Source organism: Podarcis bocagei, assembly GCF_964188305.1.
Source record: "Podarcis bocagei genome assembly, chromosome: 1".
NCBI lineage: Eukaryota > Metazoa > Chordata > Lepidosauria > Squamata > Lacertidae > Podarcis > Podarcis bocagei.
The window spans coordinates 123,299,630-123,318,703 of NC_138125.1; the positions used below are offsets into that span (position 1 = coordinate 123,299,630).

The following is a 19,074-nucleotide window of genomic DNA, read 5'->3' on the forward strand; positions in this document are numbered from 1 at the left end:
TCGCCTGACATATACTATGCCAGTTCTCACCAACTTTCAGTTCAGAAACTAAGAAGAAGTGGTTGACAAGGAATGCCTTTTACATTTATTCTTATACTCCTCGGCTCGAGGAGCATTTCACAGTAGGAATCAAGGTTATGAAACCAACGTGTTTTTCCCCCCAGTTTCCTTAGCTACATATTTTTTATGTTTGAAAATGTCAGTCAGCCCATTACTTCGTTTTGCCAGTACAAGCTCCTAAGTCTTTAAAGGCTTACGGACTCCTTTGAAAACCTTGCAGCACTAAATATACAGATGTGCAAGGAATCCGATATACGATTGCCAATACTTGAATTAACAGCATTCTGTCGTTTTAATAAGCTGCCTCATAAATCCATTTATAAAGGCTGGGCGTTTTATAAAGGAGGCAGATATTCTGCACAGGGAAGATAAGGCTTTCAGAATCCTGGCAAAAGAATGAACACACGTCTTTCAAGGATCTTTGCTGGGAATGCCAGCTGCATACACTTCCTTGAAAATTATTTTTAATTCTATATATATAATTGTGGAAGTTGCCCGTGCATACCTGAAGATTAAACTGGAACCCTGATTTGCATCATGGAACATCAAAATTCTGTGCTGATAACTTGTGTTTTATAACCCTGATTTCCCACGGTCCTGAACTGTAGAGGAAGCCTCCATGAAAACAGCAGACCCTCTGGTTCATACAGTTGCCTTCCAGAAATAGAAGAAGAAGAAGAGTTTGGATTTGATATCCCACTTTATCACTACCCGAAGGAGTCTCAAAGCGGCTAACATTCTCCTTTCTCTTCCTCCCCCACAGTGAGTGGGGCTGAGATACTTCAAAGAAGTGTGACTGGCCCAAGGCCACCCAGCAGCTGCATGTGGAGGAGCGGAGACGCGAACCCGGTTCCCCAGATTACGAGACTACCGCTCTTAACCACTACACCACACTGGCTCTCACCACACTAGGGGACTATGGGACAATTATGATGCAGTGAACTTAGCGTGCTCACTTCAACTGCTCACCCGCTTCGTATGTTGTCATAACACATAATCATAATGCTTGAAGAGGAGTATATACTTTATTTTTGAGGTTGAAATAGTTAGCAGTCAATTTATGTCCACAGATAAGCAAGTGAATTATGTGCTACAAATATCTTCCATGATGCCCTGGAAAAAAATGGGTAATCATTTTGCTACTGCAGTTTCAAAAAGTCTATTATAATGTTAAGGGCATGATGAAGGACACCTCTCAACTGCTTCTCCATACAAGAGCCACCAGCAGTAATGTTCAAAACAGGGTATAGTTGCACAGTTTGCCACATATTTCTGCTTGGCCTTTCCAGAAATGTACAAGCAAAAGTTGTACAAGTAAGTTGTGCAGTGGTAGGTGGGTGGGCGTTCCATGAATTTCATTGTCGGGAAGATGAGGATTCCTGTTTTGCCCATTACATGTGATTTGCGACCAGAATATAATGCATTATCCATTAGCATTATTCCAGGCCACAGTTAGATTTCAGCTGGACATGAAAGTTTTTAACTCACTCAAGGATAGAGGGTTAAGCATTTCAGTACTTCAAGAGGCAACAAACTGCAAAAGAGATTTTGCAAGTAGGTTTTCGTTTATAGTATAGGGAAGTTCTGATTTGAGTAGGTCCACTGTTCGAAACTCCCATTGTTCCAGGCGCATTTTGCAACAGGTTATTTCATTAGCGCGAGCAGTTTCTGAGCTCTGGGCGCAGATTAAAACTGCAAAGGAGGACCTTTTTCTGCCTCCCCACTTCCAGCTACTTTCTGAAGAATGGAGAAGAGACCCTCTTAAGAATATTAGGGGGGTGGGCAGGGGAAGGACTAGACCATGTGAAAAATGAACATAATATTTTAGCTGTGGTTCATTCATTTTCAGCTTTGTATTCTTGTTATAAAAAAGCGCACTTATATATTCCGTTGTTGTGGAATAACCTAGGTTTAAGGTGCCATTTAGCTCCTAGCTTTCATATCTCTCTTTCTAACACTGATTAGATCCTCCGGGTCATATATTATCTGCTCTGCTCACACTATTGAGATTTTCCCTTACTAGTGGGTTTATGAAGATTATGAGGTCTCTATGGGAAAAGTAATGTTGGGGAGGTTATCCAGCACTGGCATAAAAAGGATACCTACTGGTCTTCCACTGGTACTGAAATTTTTCACTTCTGCTGAAAAGAAGACCTTACATGGCATAGCTATGCCATGCAGCTAACATTTGGTGCCAGGATGAGAATGGTGTGAGCAAAAAGCCCAATGAACAGCCTCTTGTGTTTCATTCTGATGTTCCACTGCAGTCAAGACAAGTTTACATCTGCAAAATAAAACTGCAAGCGGTATTTTAGGGACGGACCAGGTAAAGCCATGGGGTTTGATGGTATTTTGCAACACTGGTGTCTAGCTTAATTGGTTTATTTTATATCTTAATCCACAATGTTACAGCAATTTGCATTTTTAAAAATAGTAGCGAAATACCTAGCCAAGTTAACTACATTTTAGTTCAACAAAGGGAGTGTTAAGTATCTACTTAAATCTCTTCCTTTGAAACGAATGAGTTTTCAAAGTGCTGTTTTTGTTGGATCATGTCTGTACAGATTAATGTGGCGTTTCAATATCTTGCTAACTACTGTTTCAATTATCATCTGAGATCCTGCTTTCAGACTTTTACCATTATGGATTTTCATGGGAAGCCAAGAATGTGGTCTGGGTGGGAAAAGCAATCATAATATTTGTTGTTTTAGAATTATTCTGTTTTGGAAAACTGCATTCTGTTTATTATTTTAAAGTGGTGAACTGTGAAACCCAGTTTAAAATTAATTTTAAGAGAAATGGGTGAAGGAACACAATTGTCCGGATGTTATTGTCAAACCCATTCATCTATTAAATTGAATACAGCCATTGAAGGATTTCTTTACATAATCTTGAATTAAACTTCTTTTCGTACTGTCTTTCCCTCGTGGTCATGAATTTCCCAGCAGTCTTTTCCTGTTGCTTTGAAAATACATTAACTCTCATAAGCTATGTCTACAGATAACCTTTCCATTTCTTAGTTATTGTGGGTTTCAAAGCCTATGCATGGCTGCTGTATATATTAAAGAGGATAGCCTTTTCCTTCCGCTGTTACAAATATCCAAATAAAAGACCAGATCATAGATTATATTATGTATTTTATTTAGAAACATTTATAAATTGCCTTATTTTTTTTACATAAAAAAACCATTGCAATTAACAAACAATGCAATTAATACAAAAAAGTAGTGTAAATGCATATAAAAACAAGAATTTAGGGAATGCAAACAAATATAAACAAAGTCCTCTCAAAGAAATCCTGACAAAAAGGTATGTCTTTACAAGGCAACTGAAGCAACTGGTGGTTGCTGCTTCACATACGGCAAAGAGAAACGGAGTCCGTGGCACAGGAGCAATAGTGGGAAAATTCCTAATTTTTCAGTCGCTTTCCTATGGCATTCTACAGAATGCAGTACCACAAGTAGAATTCCCTCAAATGATCTATGTGATCTTACAAGTCTTTACAGCAGCAGGTGGTCTTTCAAGTAAATATTCACAACTATTTAATATAAACTCTTTCATTTGATTTTCCCTGCTGTCTAGAGGTTCTCCCCTCCCCTTCATTTTAAGTGCTCTATTAAAGAACTTATTTTTAAAGAATTGCAGTGGGGATAGAATGAGAATGTATTTCATAAAGCAATTAACTCCTGCTGCTGAAGTATAATAAGCTGTCCAGGAACAAAATAGTGCAGGTTTCTCGAGTGAACATAATATTACAATAGTCTCAGTCAACCTGTTAATATTCCATAATGTATTATGAAACATTTTTTATTTTATTTTAGGTGACTCAGGTTTTATTAATTTAAAAGAAGAAGAAATAGAGTACGTTACCCAAACCTGCAAAACAATAAATAAAACAAACCTGAGTACATTCAAATACATTCGGAAAAAACAGATTTCAACAGTTCTTTGAAACTTCTCCCCAGCGTGTTGCCAGTAACTGAGTACATAACCTTTTAAATTGCACAATACTTCAGATTATGGGATATGCATTGTGGAGTTTGACGTGAAAAGACATCCTGTTAAGAAAGAAGCAGCTGCATTATTGAATAGACAATGATTTTGCACGAAGTAAAATTACCTGGCCAAGTATGAAATTTTCTTGGCTTTCATTATCCATCATAGATGTTTGACTGATGTGTGATGTGGCACTTGGTACAATAGCTCCCCTCCCTGCTTCACAGAAAACCAGTAGGGGTGGAGAAATAAGTGATGAAGTAAAAATGGATCTCTCTCTCTCCCCCCCCCCCATAATAGCAGCCCGTTAACAGGGGGGAAAGGGAGCAGATAGAACAGGCTGTCAGGAGCTCGGCCTACACTCGAGTAGGACCCTGGCAGAGACACATGCCTGACTGGCATGTTCCCTCCCTCCTGGTCTTTCGTTCAGGAGCTTCAAAGGCTTTCTTTAGCCCGAACATCACAGCGACCGATGCCAACTAACACCGGCACACTTAGGGATCCGCAGAGTTTGTGCATCATCGCGTGAAAGACCTCAGCAACTCAGCATTTTGGCTAATCTACTTTATTTAAATATAAACACACATGGAGCACTGCAACATGGCTCCCTCTCTCTCTAGCATCAGACAGCAAAGAGAAAAAGAACAAAGGACAATAGTCCACTTCACGGAACACAGTAACACAAACATCCTGTCTCTGTCACTTCCCACTCTGTTGAGTCAAAACATACACCGTCATGTGATAGACAAAAATCCTATGATTGCAATCATGGATCAGGAATTCTAACACAGGCATGTCCAAAGTCCGTTTTGGGGGCCTGTTTTATCCGGCCCCTGTGGCAGTTTATTTATTGGGATCAAATCCTAAAAAACTCAATAAGTTCAATCCTAAAAAAAGCTCAGCGACTTTGGTCGGCTCTCATGCATGTTCACTTCATCAAATCTGGCCCTCTTTGAAAAAGGTTTGGGCACCCCTGAGAGACAGAGCGTTTGTGGGAGACATGGAGTGAAAGCTCAAGAGCAAAGAAGAAACAGCTATATGGCTCAAGAGGCAGGAGAAGAGTGGAAGATTAAAGAGAACCAGGCCATCTGTGGAGAGCAGTGAAGAAACTGCCAATCTCCCATCTCTGTATACATTGAACCTCGCTTTTTTGACTTGCCTCCCTGGAAGCCCTTTTTTGCTTTCCTCTCCCTATTGATGAACAACTTCTAAACTACAATGGTTTCCAGATGCTGCTTGCTTTGACGAGTCATAGAGTTGGGAGAGACATTACCTTGCCAACGAAGGTCTGTATAGTTAAAGCTATGGTTTTCCCAGTAGTGATGTATGGAAGTGAGAGCTGGACCATAAAGAAGGCTGATCGCCGAAGAATTGATGCTTTTGAATTATGGTGCTGGAGGAGACTCTTGAGAGTCCCATGGACTGCAAGAAGATCAGACCTATCCATTCTGAAGGAAATCAGCCCTGAGTGCTCACTGGAAGGACAGATCCTGAAGCTGAGGCTCCAATACTTTGGCCACCTCATGAGAAGAGAAGACTTCCTGGAAAAGACCCTGATGTTGGGAAAGATGGCGGGCACAAGGAGAAGGAAGAAATGGTTGGACAATGTTCTCGAAGCTACTAACATGAGTTTGACCAAACTGTGGGAGGCAGTGGAAGACAGGAGTGCCTGGCGTACTCTGGTCCATGGGGTCACAAAGAGTGGGACACGACTAAACTACTAAACAACAACAACAAACTGAGTCCACAGTGTCACGTCTTCACTAGTCTTCCATTGAGCGTACAAACAAGAAGCTGACATTTCCACATTCAGCTTTGGCCCACTATCCCTTAGAGACCACTTCCTCTTGTTTGCCCCATTGCAATCTCTGCTGTCTGCTTAAGAGGTCATCAGGAGAGTGAATTCTTAACAATACCATTTATAGCTCAGGTTCAGGCAGCAAAGTCATGAAAAATACCCTCTCATACAGACCTTTGAAGTCATAGGGTCATAGCATTGGAAGGGGCCATGAGGGTTATTTAGTCCAACCCCCTGCAAATGCAGGAATCTTTTGCCTGAAGTGGGGCTCGAACCCACAACCCTGAGATGAAGGGTCTCTATTCTACAGCCTTTTAAGTGTGTTTGTGGGAAGGAGGGGGTTGTTATCGTTCTGCTGCTTTGTTTTAATTATTTACTTGTTTTTATCCTGTATTTTATTCTGTGAACCTCCCCGAGATTATGACGAAGGGCAGCATATAAATCTTGATAATAAATTAATAATAAATAATAAGAATCTCATGCTGTATGGACTGAGCCATCTCCAAGCCCAAAGCATGTTTCAAAAGCATGTTAAGACAGTCTGCGATGCCTTTCAGGGTGTGGAAAGGTTTGTGAATTTGAAAACATTTTACTCTGCTTTGCAGTGGTTGGTTATGTTATACAGTGGTACCTCGGGTTACATACGCTTCAGGTTACATACGCTTCAGGTTACATACGCTTCAGGTTACAGACTCCGCTAACCCAGAAATAGTACCTCGGGTTAAGTACTTTGCTTCAGGATGAGAACAGAAATCGTGCAGCAGCGGCGCGGCGGCAACAGGAGGCCCCATTAGCTAAAGTGGTGCTTCGGGTTAAGAACAATTTCAGGTTAAGAACGGACCTCTGGTACGAATTAAGTACATAATCAGAGGTACCACTGTACACCCGAGTCTTAGGAATGGGCTTCACTGTGCACAAATAAACCAGCTGTTTCTATACGATGTTACCATGTCAAGATTTGCTTTATTCCAGCGAGTCTTGTTTGTTGTTTTAGCTGCCTGGGAAGAAAACAGATTGAACCTGCTTTCTGCATAGCTGCTTCCTTCCTTGTCTTCTCTCCCTCAAAGCAGAACAGCAGTGGGCAACTTCCTTATAGAGCAATGGCAGCTGCTCTACGAAAACTTAACAGATATAGCTAGGCTTGTGCCTAGTTAAGTGGTGTACAGAGAACACAGCAGGTTTCCCCCCCCCCCATTGTGGTAGGCAAGACACTATTACCTCAGTCTCGCCTTTCATCTGCAAAATGGGAATATTAATGTCCCGCGTTACAGGGTTCTTGGAAGGCAGCAAGTTACCAACATTTTGGGGACTTTGTGGGCACCATTCACAAAGTGGTTCGTGTGGGGTGTGGCATAACACAAAATGGTCACTACATCTGTTGTTGTTGTTGTTGTTGTTGTTGTTGTTGTTACTGTCTGTCCTTAACCGGCAGGCCCATGACATGTTACGACACTTCAAAACACATTAAAATATATTTTAAAATAGTTTAAACAAACAGGTGCAGGGATAGGGTGGGGCCTGAGGTGTCAAAGGTCAGAGTAAGGAACTGATCCTGAGACCTTTGGAAATGCCATAGGGAGGTACTGGTGGGTACGTTTTTTGACCACTTAAAAAGCCCTGCGTCAATACATGGCTACATCAGTTCCTTCGCGAGCTCTCCATTTTGACATTCTTTGTGCCAACGCAAGCAGTTCTTAACTGATTGCTACACACACGCGGTAATGCTATTGTGATAATGTTTTTGCTGTTAGGGATTAGAGCATAAGCAAGAAATGGAAAAAATAAGGCTAAATTATGTTGTGTTTTCCTTTCCTTTTACAGACAAAACGTGGATGCATACTCCCGAGGCTTTATCGAAGCACTATATTCCCTACAATGTAAAGGTGAGGGGTCTGCTTACTTAACTTTGCTTCTGCCTACATGACAGCTGGCAATTGCCTAAATTCTGAAGATGCTTTCCATTTGTCTTCATTAAAAATGCCACCTGCTTTATAAGGTTGAAAGTGAGTAAGAATTTAGACTGCGACGGAATGCAAAGCTTGGCAAATTATCCCAGGTGCCGTTGTTCATTTTTCAAGCAGTGTCTGAGGCCTGGAGCCTGAGGCATACCATGCCAGTGGAAATGAGGGAAACCTCTTAGCTAGGTCAGGTTGTTGGTGGGGTGGCACAGAAGCCTTGATTGTGCATAGAGCAATCTCCAAATTCAGCCAAATTCTGAATTGGACCAGGAGAATTCACCACCGTTAACCTCAGCAGCTAGAAATTGAATTTTAAAATATGCATGCACACATATAAATTATAAAGCGGCTAAAGGTTTTGGTTTTGGTTTGGTTCTGCCCTAGGTGTTGGTTTCGACCTTAATGCAATTGCACTCTCATGAAGGCAAGGAATGGAGTAGCTTAACTGTACAATATCCCTTGTTGCCAGTAAGGAAGTTAGTTACAGTGGTGCCTCGCAAGACGCAAAGAATCCGTTCTGTGATTCTCTTCGTCTAGCGGTTTTTTCGTCTTGCGAAGCAAGCCCATTGACGGATTAGCGGATTAGCGCTATTAGCGGCTTTTAGCGGCCTATCTGCTGATCGGATCAGCTGATAAGCGGCTTAGCGGCTTAGAAAAAGGGGGGGAGGGGAAAAAACCAGCAGGAACTCGCAAGACATTGTCGTCTTGCGAAGCAAGCCCATAGGAAATTTGTTTTGCGAAGCACCTCCAAAACGGAAAACTCTTTCGTCTAGCGAGTTTTCCGTCTTGCGAGGCATTCGCCGTGTGGGGCACCACTGTAGTTGCTTATGAGCTAGATAATGAAAGAAGTTGTGCAGCACTTCCAAAATAGTGGCCATCTCGTTAGTTGAGTGTTGGTTATGGCTTAATGTTCCGGATAAATCATTTAACCCAAGCAGTTTCCAGCTACACTCAAAGCAGATGTTGGCTGAATTATCCTGGAGAGGATATCACAGTAAACAAAATATGTGGAAGCCAGAGAATTGCCACCGAGGTTGGCAGTAGCGCAACTCTACAGAAAGATCAAAAGGAGAAAGCATGTTGACTGCAGTCTCTAGTGTGCAGATTTTAGTAGGGATCAAATGCATGTAAATCTGGGGCTGATTTGCAACTAATGCTTATACGATTTACCAGCAGATTTGGAACTGCCAAGTATTTGTCCAATATAGTGTGCTGATACTTTTTTGTTTGTGCTGTCAGTTCGTAGATAATTAGTTGCAGGCGAAAAATAAAATAAAAATGGCACTCAAAATTTAGATTGGACTTTAGCAATGTAGTTGTAGCTCCTCTGGTGTAGATACTGGACTGTGGAGATGGGGCTTAAGAACAGCATTAATAGGCAATAGGCGTTTGTTGTGGAATTACCAAAATATATTGTTAGAAAGCTTAAGCAGGTGCCTCACGAGATGTATCTGTTGTGGGGCAGTATCATTTCAGATACCATCACCATCATTTCTTACATTTATATACTGCAATTCATCCAAGGATCACAGGGTGGTTAACTGTATTAAAACACACAGAACATGTAGGGTTGTAAACATAACATGCTCCCTACAAGTTCATAACTAATTTGTCTAGGTGAGACCTTTCCCTAAACTGCTAGTTTCATATAAAGGTAAAGGGACCCTGACCATTAGGTCCAGTCGTGACTGACTCTGGGGTTGCGGCGCTCATCTCGCTTTATTGGCCGAGGGAGCTGGCGTACAGCTTCCGGGTCATGTGGCCAGCATGACTAAGCTGCTTCTGGCGAACCAGAGCAGCGCATGGAAACACCGTTTACCTTCCCGCCGGAGCGGTACCTATTTATCTACTTGCACTTTGACGTGCTTTCAAACTGCTAGATTGGCAGGAGCAGGGACTGAACAACGGGAGCTCACCCCGTTGCGGGGATTCAAACCGCTGATCTTCTGATCAGCAAGTGCTAGGCTCTGTGGTTTAATCCACAGCACCACCCACGCCCCCAGTTTCATATATGTAAGGAGTATTTCACGTGGAAGAGTATCCGAAAGAATTTCCTCAGCTGTTCCTCAAAACAGCACAGACTCACGATGGCTACATACATCGTGTGGTGCTTCTGGCCAGTTTGAGCTACTGGCCTGTGTTTTGTAAAGTAGCGTCTTTGCTGATGGAAATTCAAAATCCTTTTTCTCAAGTCATTTCCATGAGCCAAAGGGATGTGGTAAACCTCGTGATTAGGTTCTTCCACAGCCTCTGTTATACTAAGTGGCCCCAGGTGGCTGCTTTGAAGAATGTGGATGATGGGCTCTTGTAGAAAGTTTTGAAACCTTACCTCTGTGCTCATTCCCAAACATTACATACACACACTGCTCCCAAGGCTGCTATTAGATCTACTGGAGGAAAAAGACATGTGCAGATGCTAAGTTCAATGGCCTCTTCTAGAGAGCGCCACTTAACTGATCTTCAGGCCAGCCACTGGGAGCTGATAATTAGTTTTTTGTTTTTTTAAAAACGTTTCGTAATAGCAGATCTATGTCATGTCTAGTTGGGTCTATAGTTGTGGGGTATATGAATCAGTTCTGGAACAAATACCGTATTTTTCGCTCTATAAGACGCACCAGACCACAAGACGCACCTAGTTTTTGGAGGAGGAAAACAAGGAAAAAATATATTCTGAATCTCAGAAGCCAGAACAGTAAGAGGGATCGCTGCACAGTGAAAGCAGCAATCCCTCTTGCTGTTCTGGCTTCTGGGATAGCTGTGCAGCCTGCATTCGCTCCATAAGACGCACACACATTTCCCCTTACTTTTTAGGAGGGAAAAAGTGAGTCTTATAGAGCAAAAAATACGGTATATGTTTTAAGAACTGCAGGGGGAATGATGTGAAGCATGAATAGCTCAGAAGCAGCTGGTCGGCTGGCTTTTTTATGTAAAGAGAGTAAAAGTAAGACATTGTTCCTTCAATAATCATTTCCAAATGCTGTGACGTTTATCACTAAAATCAGTGTTCTATTGAAAACCCTTAACAATCAATGATTGGTTTTAAAATGTTACTCAACTTACAGTAAAGTTCTCTAGAAGTGCTACATGTTCTCATTTACAAGAAATGCATAAATTGACGATAAATAAATGTTAACTTGTATTTGTCATTGGTAAGAACTGTATATACAAGGCAGGACAGCAGGTCTAGAATTCCTAACAGGCTTTTTCACATTTATACATTAGTTCAAATAGTAAGCAAGCTCTGCCTGGCGTTCTGAAACTATTGTTATGGGTTGTGAAATAAGAGCATTTGCAGTACTTCAGTTAAGGGAAGATACTGAACAAAAAAAATCTTTTGATTTGTGAGTCAGTGTCGAGTTTGGAATTGAATTAGTAGATATAAGTTTATGACGTTTTAGACCACAGTGCTGTTGAGATGAGCCATACATAAAAAACATTATTTTACTCTAAGGAATCTTTCTAAGACTGCACTCTACTTATCAGATTTCTTCTTCAAAAAAAAAACCACAAATGCACACAGATACTGGTAGCTTATAAAACTCACCGCTCCCCAAACCCCCCAGTGGGGGTTATTTTCTGCTGCAGCCACAATAAGGTAGCTAAGGGGCAGGTATTCACTTGCTGTAAATTGGCAGAGATCACTTAAGATAAAGTTTGCTATGCTGTGTTTCATGGACAGTGAATTGCAGTGCGGAGAAATAGGTCTTACTGCAGTATATTGGTTCCAACTATGGGGCACAATCCAGCCCATTAAGTGCTGTTGGGCTTCTGCTTAACACTCCCATTGAAATCAGCAATGTGTCTGCGATTCTTTTACTTTGCTAAGGCTGCTTTATAAACAGTATTTCTCAGCCTTTCTCATAGCACACTTGTCTTGTAAGTACATTGTACAAAACACTATGCGTAAACAAAGTTGTAAATTAGGAATATGATGAAATAACATTCCAACGCAATAAAAATCATATGCAAAAGTTCCTGAGCCTGGAAGTCAGGCAGGGCTCCCAGGCACCTTGCTCCTTTTCCCATCGTAGTACAGTAGTTTGCAAGTTTGGGGAACTGCGGACTTGATCTCTGCTGCATTGCAGCTCTAGCACTGCTGATGGTCAGAGGATGGTACTGTCCTGCAGTTTCCAGCCCAGCCCAACAGGAATGAAGAGACACAAATTATCCTATTATTATTATTATTAATTATTATTTATACGCCGCCCATCTGGCTGGGTTTCCCTAACCACTCTGGGCGGCTCCCAACAGAATATTAAAAACATGATAAAACATCAAGCATTAAAACTTCCCTAAACAGGGCTGCCCTCTGATGTCTTCTAAAAGTCAGATAGGAAAGCTTTTAATGTTTAATAGACTATTGTATTTTAATATTCTGTTGGAAGCCTCCCAGAGTGTCTGGGGAAACCCAGCCAGAATGGCGGGGTATAAATATATTATTATTATTATTATTATTATTATTATTATTATTATTATTATTATTATTATTTTCCTTGACATCTGATGGGAGGGCGTTCCACAGTTCCACAGGTCCTCTGCCTGGTTCCCTGTAACCTCACTTCTCGCAGCGAGGGAACTGCCAGAAGGCCCTCGGAGCTGGATCTTAGGGTCCGCGCTGAATGATGGGGGTGGAGACTTTAGGTATACTGGGCCAAGGCCGTTGAGGGCTTTAAAGGCCAGCACTTTGAATTGTGCTTGGAAACGTACTGGCAGCCAATGTAGGCCTTTCAGGACTGGTGTTATGTGATCTTGGTGGCCACTCCCAGTCACCAGTCTAGTTGCCACATTCTGGATTAGTTGTAGTTTCTGGGTCACTTTCAAAGGTAGCCCCACGTAGAGCGCATTGCAGTAGTCCAAGCAGGAGATAACTAGAGCATGCACCACTCTGGCGAGACAGTCTGTGAGCAGGTAGGCTCTCAGCCTGCGTACCAGTTGGAGCTAGTAGACAGCTGCCCTGGACACAGATTTGACCTGCGCCTCCATGGACAGCTGTGGACAGACACCTCCCTGGTCAAATGTGGACCTATGGTCATCTTGCCCTCCTGCAGAGGTAGTGGACCCATTAGGGTGATCTACTCCCAGGGACTTATGGAATATGATGAATTTCTAGATGCTCAGTGTGGTTCCAGGTGACAGGGCTAGGTATTCTGTCGAGGTCAGGATAACATTGAGATGAAGTGGGCCATCAGTGGAGAACCACCCCTTTACAAGGGAACTTTGGTCATTGAAACAGGTTGCATCTTGGCCAGAGCATTGGTCTTGGAAACCTGATCACAAGGATGACTGAACCCAAGTAAGACAAAGGCCCCAATCCATGTACAGTGAACTGGGCACACCTGGTTGGCAGCCCTCTCTCCAGTAATTACTCTTGACTGTAACTTGTTTTCATGAATTTTAATACCATATTTTAAATTGTCATTGTAACCCACCCTGGGATCTGAAGATGAAGGCGGGTAAGAAATCTAATAAATAAAAATGTATAGGGAATGTTGTACATGTCTATAGGAAGCAGCAGCCAACAATAAGCATGGAACAGAGCCAGTCTTTACATTTATCAGTTGAAATAGATTTTGACTTGGTTGCTTATCTTGAACATAACCAGTGCTGTGGAGTCGGAATATTGGTACAATCAATTCAGATTTCTGAAGCCTTAACTGTACACAAATGTCCTTACCATCTAGAAAACAGATTTGCCTATGAGATACCATAAATGTATTTTGTTCAGCACATAACACAGTTCCAAATATACTTGCCAAGTTGTTATATTTGTACCATATGGGAGAAAGATTGTCACCTTCCAGCCTGAATACTACGCTCCATTTTTGCATACAGATTTTAGCACACAGCAATAACTAGTGCATGAAGTGAGAGATGTACTGCACCTCTGAACTGTTAAATTATACCAGACGGCTATGCATAGGATAGCTCTCTAAACAAATAAACCCAGTTGAGATTCCTGCATTCCAACACTACAATTCTATGATTCAACGATAACATCTCACAAACACTTTCTGTGATAAGACTAGGGCAGCTGCTATTTAGGACTAGAAACCTTTGACAAGATGTGCTTGATGATTTTAGTAGAATAAGCTGAGTAGAAAGTTCAGTCCTGAAGCAACGAATAGAAATTCTGAAGTGTTAGTGAAATTCATTTCAGTGGATACTACTACTAATAAATAAATATTTTTTTATTTATACCCTGCCCTTCCCGGTTCAGAAAACTGGGATCAGGGTGGCTAACAACAAATTTAAAACACTTAGTTGATGCAACAAAAAACAGCATAATATACGGTATAAAACATGAATAACAATAAATTCAGAATTCAGAAATCAATTTAGGGGGGGAAATCCATCCAGTAAACATTAGATGATCACCAGGGCTAGCTGGCTAAATTAGTCCTATTTGGGCCAGCGAGGAGACCAGGGGAGAATTAGCTGTGGGATCCCAGAGGGGGTAATCTTCATAAAAAGGGGAGGCGGAGGGAAGGAAGGGGAATAAAAGAGCAGGCTAAGTTCAGATTGAAAGCCAGGCAGAATAGCTCTGCCCTACAGGCCCTGCGGAAGGATGTTAAATTCGAATAAGATGCTACATACAGCAAGGAAAAGTTAGACAATGATCAGTGTTACATAAATTTAGAAAACTGCTGTTTCTTGAAAGTTTTTACAGTGCTGCTTTGCAGGCCCTTTGAACCTAGCTGTGCTCTAACTACAGTAAAGCTAATAGCCATTAATTTTCCTTGGAGATGGGTCAAGCCACCAGAGAGCTTATTAGGTATTACCCATTAAATTATTGCCACTTCATGAATCTTGCCTGAGGTCTGAAGTCACATTTAAGCTGGGCTTTCCACCCTTTATGGTCTCGTCAGATTTCATGAATCTCTTTGCTCACTGGAGACTTAACAGGGTGGTGTGCTTGAATGGAGAAGACTTAAAATGAAGGGGAAACATTGCATAGCTTACACAGAACATAAGGAAATTCCACCAACGCTCCTATTTGTGGCATTGTAACGGAATGCTTGAGGGAGGGGAGAACAGAATTGAAGATATGATCCAACCTTCATGTCAGCTCTAAGCACTTTCGAGGTAATACATTCAGTAATAGATGCCTTTGTTTCCCTTACTTTCCCCGCCTACATTAACCATAGTGTGTGTTTGTGTCTTGGCATGCACAGTGAATGTGTTTTGAGCTAGTGGAGAGCCCTTGCGGTTGAGGGCAAAAGAGGTGGGTTTTAGAGGTGGCTTTTTGACAAGGTTCCTTCATTGCAGGGGGTTGAACTAGATGACCCTTGGGGTCCCTTCCAAACCTGCAATTCTATGATCCAGTGGTTTTTCAGGCTGATTTCCTTATTTAAAGGCACCTTCTCAGATTGTAGGTATACAGGAGGACTGAAATTCTTTTCTTCTGCCATAGAATGTTAACCAGGCAGAGGGCCTTCTCGGTAGTGGCGCCCTCCCTGTGGAACGCCCTCCATCAGATGCCAGGGAAATAAACAACTATCTGACTTTTAGAAGACATCTGAAGGCAGCCCTTTTTAGGGAAGTTTGAATGTTTGACGTTTTATTGTGTTTTTAATATTCTGTTGGGAGCCACCCTGAGTGGCTGGGGAAACCCAGCCAGATGGGCAGGGTATAAATAATAAATTATTATTATTATTATTGACATTGTTTGCTCTGAAGGAGATGTGCTCTGAAGGAGATGTGTTGGGGGAGGCATAAAGCCAATTTGGCAACATTCAATTCATTCCCAAGCTCTAGAGTTTCTGCTTTCATGTCCAATTGTGGAGCCCTCAAATAAAATCATTGAGGTGAAATAGCCTGAAGAATCCAACTTATTGGGGGGGGGGGGTTCAGGATACAAATCCAGTTGTTCGTACTGCTCTCTCCATATGATAGCCTTCTAAAACCTGGTACAATTCAGATGTTTTAGACTCAACTCCAATCAGCCTGGCCCTGTTAGCAGGGACTGATGGGAGTTGTAGTTCAAAACATCTGGTGGGCAGCAAGTTGTGGAAAGCTGCCCTAAAATACTAAGACAGGTAAGCAGGGACATATCAGCTACATAACTAACATGATGATGAAGTATGTCTATTTTACATCCCTATCTGTGAACATTTTCAACTTGATCAAATGCTACACAGTTAGGAAACCCTGCAGAAAGTTGATTTGGCAACCAAGTGTTGAGGCAATGTTAAAGGAAAATATTTTCATCTCTCGGGTTTACAGGAAAATCAATAAGCTAAAAGTGTGAGATAACACAGCTGTTCTGAATAATGGCACGGTAGACAGATTACTAAGAGATTTGCTAGTAATGGTAATTGAGCTGGAAGCAGGAACAATAAGCTGACCTCTGGCTGAGAAATGAGGAGAGTTAAGCATCAAATGAGATCTAAGCAAATTGAAAGTGTTACAAAGACAGAAAGGTGCTGTGTGACAAATTTGTGATAAGGGGTGCTTTTAAATATAGGTCATGGGGTGTCCTGTTGGAGCTGGAACTTAAGAGGTTAAGTTGTTCCCATGATGCCTCACCATTCTGACGTCAATTTTAGAAGCTTGGGAGGAGCTTCGGGCAAAGTTTGCCAGTCCCACTATGTGAGCTGTGGGGAACAGACGCAGGGCAGTGATGGCTGCAACTAGCCCTGGAAATACCTGAGAAATGTTGGAAATAAAAGCTGTATAGAGACAAACGGGACTCTGTGTGTTTGTCTGGAAGCTGAATCCAGCAGGTGACAGTTTTACAACGCTGTGCGAAGCTCTGCTGAACCGTGACGGAAGAGCTGGAGTGGAAGCGTGCCGGGCAGCAATAAACCGCTAATCGAGGTTTGTAAATCAATTAGCGGGGGTCACGGCCAATAAAACAGCACAGGTTATGGGTCATCACCGCTTGTAAAACTGTCGGGAGCTTTGATCTGCGGCGTCGAGCAGGGGGCCGGCAGGAGGCGGAAGGATTTTTTGCCTGGTGTTGAAAGGCAAGGAGAGCTGCGAAGCAAACAAGCAGGCTGCAAGACGCAGAGAAAGCAGCTGGCTGCAAACCGCAGAGAAGTGCCTGTGTTGCGTGAAAAGCCAGAGGAGCTGAGAGCAGCAGGGAATCGTTTCTCCGGACGGGTGCTGGATGAGCTGGTGATCTTGTGAGTACAGCTTGGGGGCCCCTTGGGAGAACGAAAGAGGATGGCAGGCTGCCAGGTCTTGGAGGACTGTGGGAGGCTCACTTTAAGAAGTTGGGCAACCTGGCTGCTGATCTAAAGTCTACTGTTCTGGGTGCCAGGAAGCCAGAGGCCGTTCAGCGCTCCAGGGTGTTTGTGAGGCTGGAGGCGGAAAGCAAGGGCCGGGAGGTGGCTGCTACAGAACAGAAAGACAAGATGGCGCTGACCACCTCCGTGGAAGCCAGTGCACAGCTGGGAAAGGCTGTGGGCCCCAGAGGGGGGAGCAAAGGGACTATTGGCACTTGGAAATGTCCTGCTGTGTTTGCTGTGAAGCTTCAGCAGGAGGCCAGAGCCCTGGAGAAGGAATACAAAAGCCTAAAGATGGCTGGAGCCCCTGTCCCTGATGCTTTAGCCTCAAGGAGTGCTAGTGAGCATGTCGGGGGGGGCGGAAAGTTCCAAAGGCAAGTTTGAAAAGTTTTCTACTGAACCTGCTGGAGCGAAGAGCAGCTTCAGGGGGGGGCGAGGCTGGTGGGAGGCGCCGTTCCAGAAGGAGGAAGGCCAAGCCAGCTGGGAGCCCCGAGCAGTGTTTTTCCACTGGAGTTCAACGTCTGCGTAGCAGTTGCCCCCACCGGAGCAGAGAGACAAGACAGGATGTTGTCAAGGTCAAACTGTTGAATTCTCATGGGAACCAGTCGGGTTTCCATGGCAACTGGTCTGGAAAAACAACCAGGCGTGAGACTGAGGCTGGTGAACTTGCCAGGTGCCAGCAAGAGACTCGTGGGACAAGGCCAGAGCAGAGTGTTGTTATTGGCTCTGCTGCTAATTGCAATTTGATCCCAGAGACATCTGCTGGGAAGCTGCGGAAATGCAGGGCTGTTTTGACAGGGATGACTGTTAGGTTCACAGACGGAACACAAAAATCAGTCTGTGGTGTGGTGGCTAACGTGTTCTTTTCTTTCCAGGAGAAGCAAAAGTTCTACGTTGTGCCGGGACTGAAGTGTTGTCTTTTATATGTATCAGCTCTAAAGAAGCAGGGATACAATGCTCGTTTTGAAAATGACACCTGTTCCATTTTCAGAGGAGGGAGACAACGGGTCAACGTGCAGAGGGAGAACAACGTCTTTGTTCTGGAGACACCTCTGGAGGGTTGTGGGAATGCTGGAAAAGCACGGGTGCAGTGTGCTAAGGTTCCCAGTCATGTGCAAAAGTTGCACAGGTGCACAAAAGGGTGTAAAATCACACAATGTGGGAGGTCCCAAGGGTGCAGGGCATGCAAAGGTGCAAAGGTGCTTGGTTTTCCCGGGTTTGGGAGGGTAACCAAAGAGCCCTTTGGGCTGGTTCTCACAGATCTGTCAGGACCCAAGAGGTCTGAGAGTCTGGGTGAGGCCAGGTATGTGCTGTCGCTGACAGGTGACCACAGCCAGGTTGGCTGGAGTTTCTCTCTCAAATCAGAGGGGGAGGTGACGCAACTGATCCAGGAATGGGTTGCGGGGGTGGAACGAAGGTTCTCCACCAGGGTGCAAGGGTTCAAGAGCGACCGAGGGTCACAGTTTACTGGGTCCGCTCTGGAGAAGTTTTTCAAGGAAAAGGGAATACGTCACCAGGTGACGGGTGCAAAGTCTTCTCAAGGGAGAAGGGAGGCTGTGGCTGAACCCAGTGAAAGGGATAAGGTCCAGAATCAGGGTTCAGATCCCGGTGATGAGGACCAGGTCCAGGGTCAGGGTTCAGGGCAGGTTTGGGCATCTCCAAGGGTTATGAAGGGAATGTCCAGGTGTGAGGCTTCATCTCCAGTAATGGAGAAAGCTCACGGAAGGATTGTCAAGTCAGAGGGGGAAACGTCTGACGGAGAAGACACAACTGCTGGCCCTAATGGGTCAGTAGGGTATCAGGTCACAGGTGCGTGGAAAAGTGTCGCACAGTGTGATTCTGGGAGTGTTGAAGGGGTTCAACAGGTGCCTGGGAAAGATGCTGGGAAAGAGCACAAGGCAAAGGGGAAAGTGTTGAACTCAAAAAGGTCTTGTCAGAATGTGATGCAAGGGGGGGTGTTGGAGCTGGAACTTAAGAGGTTAAGTTGTTCCCATGATGCCTCACCATTCTGACGTCAATTTTAGAAGCTTGGGAG

The 19,074-nt window shown here is 43.5% G+C and overlaps 1 protein-coding gene across 6 annotated transcripts in view; it reads left to right on the plus strand.

Annotated features, from left to right (window-relative positions):
• Positions 1-19,074, plus strand: part of GULP1 (GULP PTB domain containing engulfment adaptor 1) — a 168,060-nt gene that overhangs the window by 95,267 nt on the left and 53,719 nt on the right. For all 6 annotated transcript variants that reach the window (XM_081182112.1, XM_081182110.1, XM_081182113.1 and 3 more), the window contains one exon: positions 7,676-7,737. In XM_081182112.1, coding sequence (XP_081038238.1) covers positions 7,676-7,737 — 62 coding nt within the window. The remainder of the gene's footprint in view (positions 1-7,675; positions 7,738-19,074) is intronic.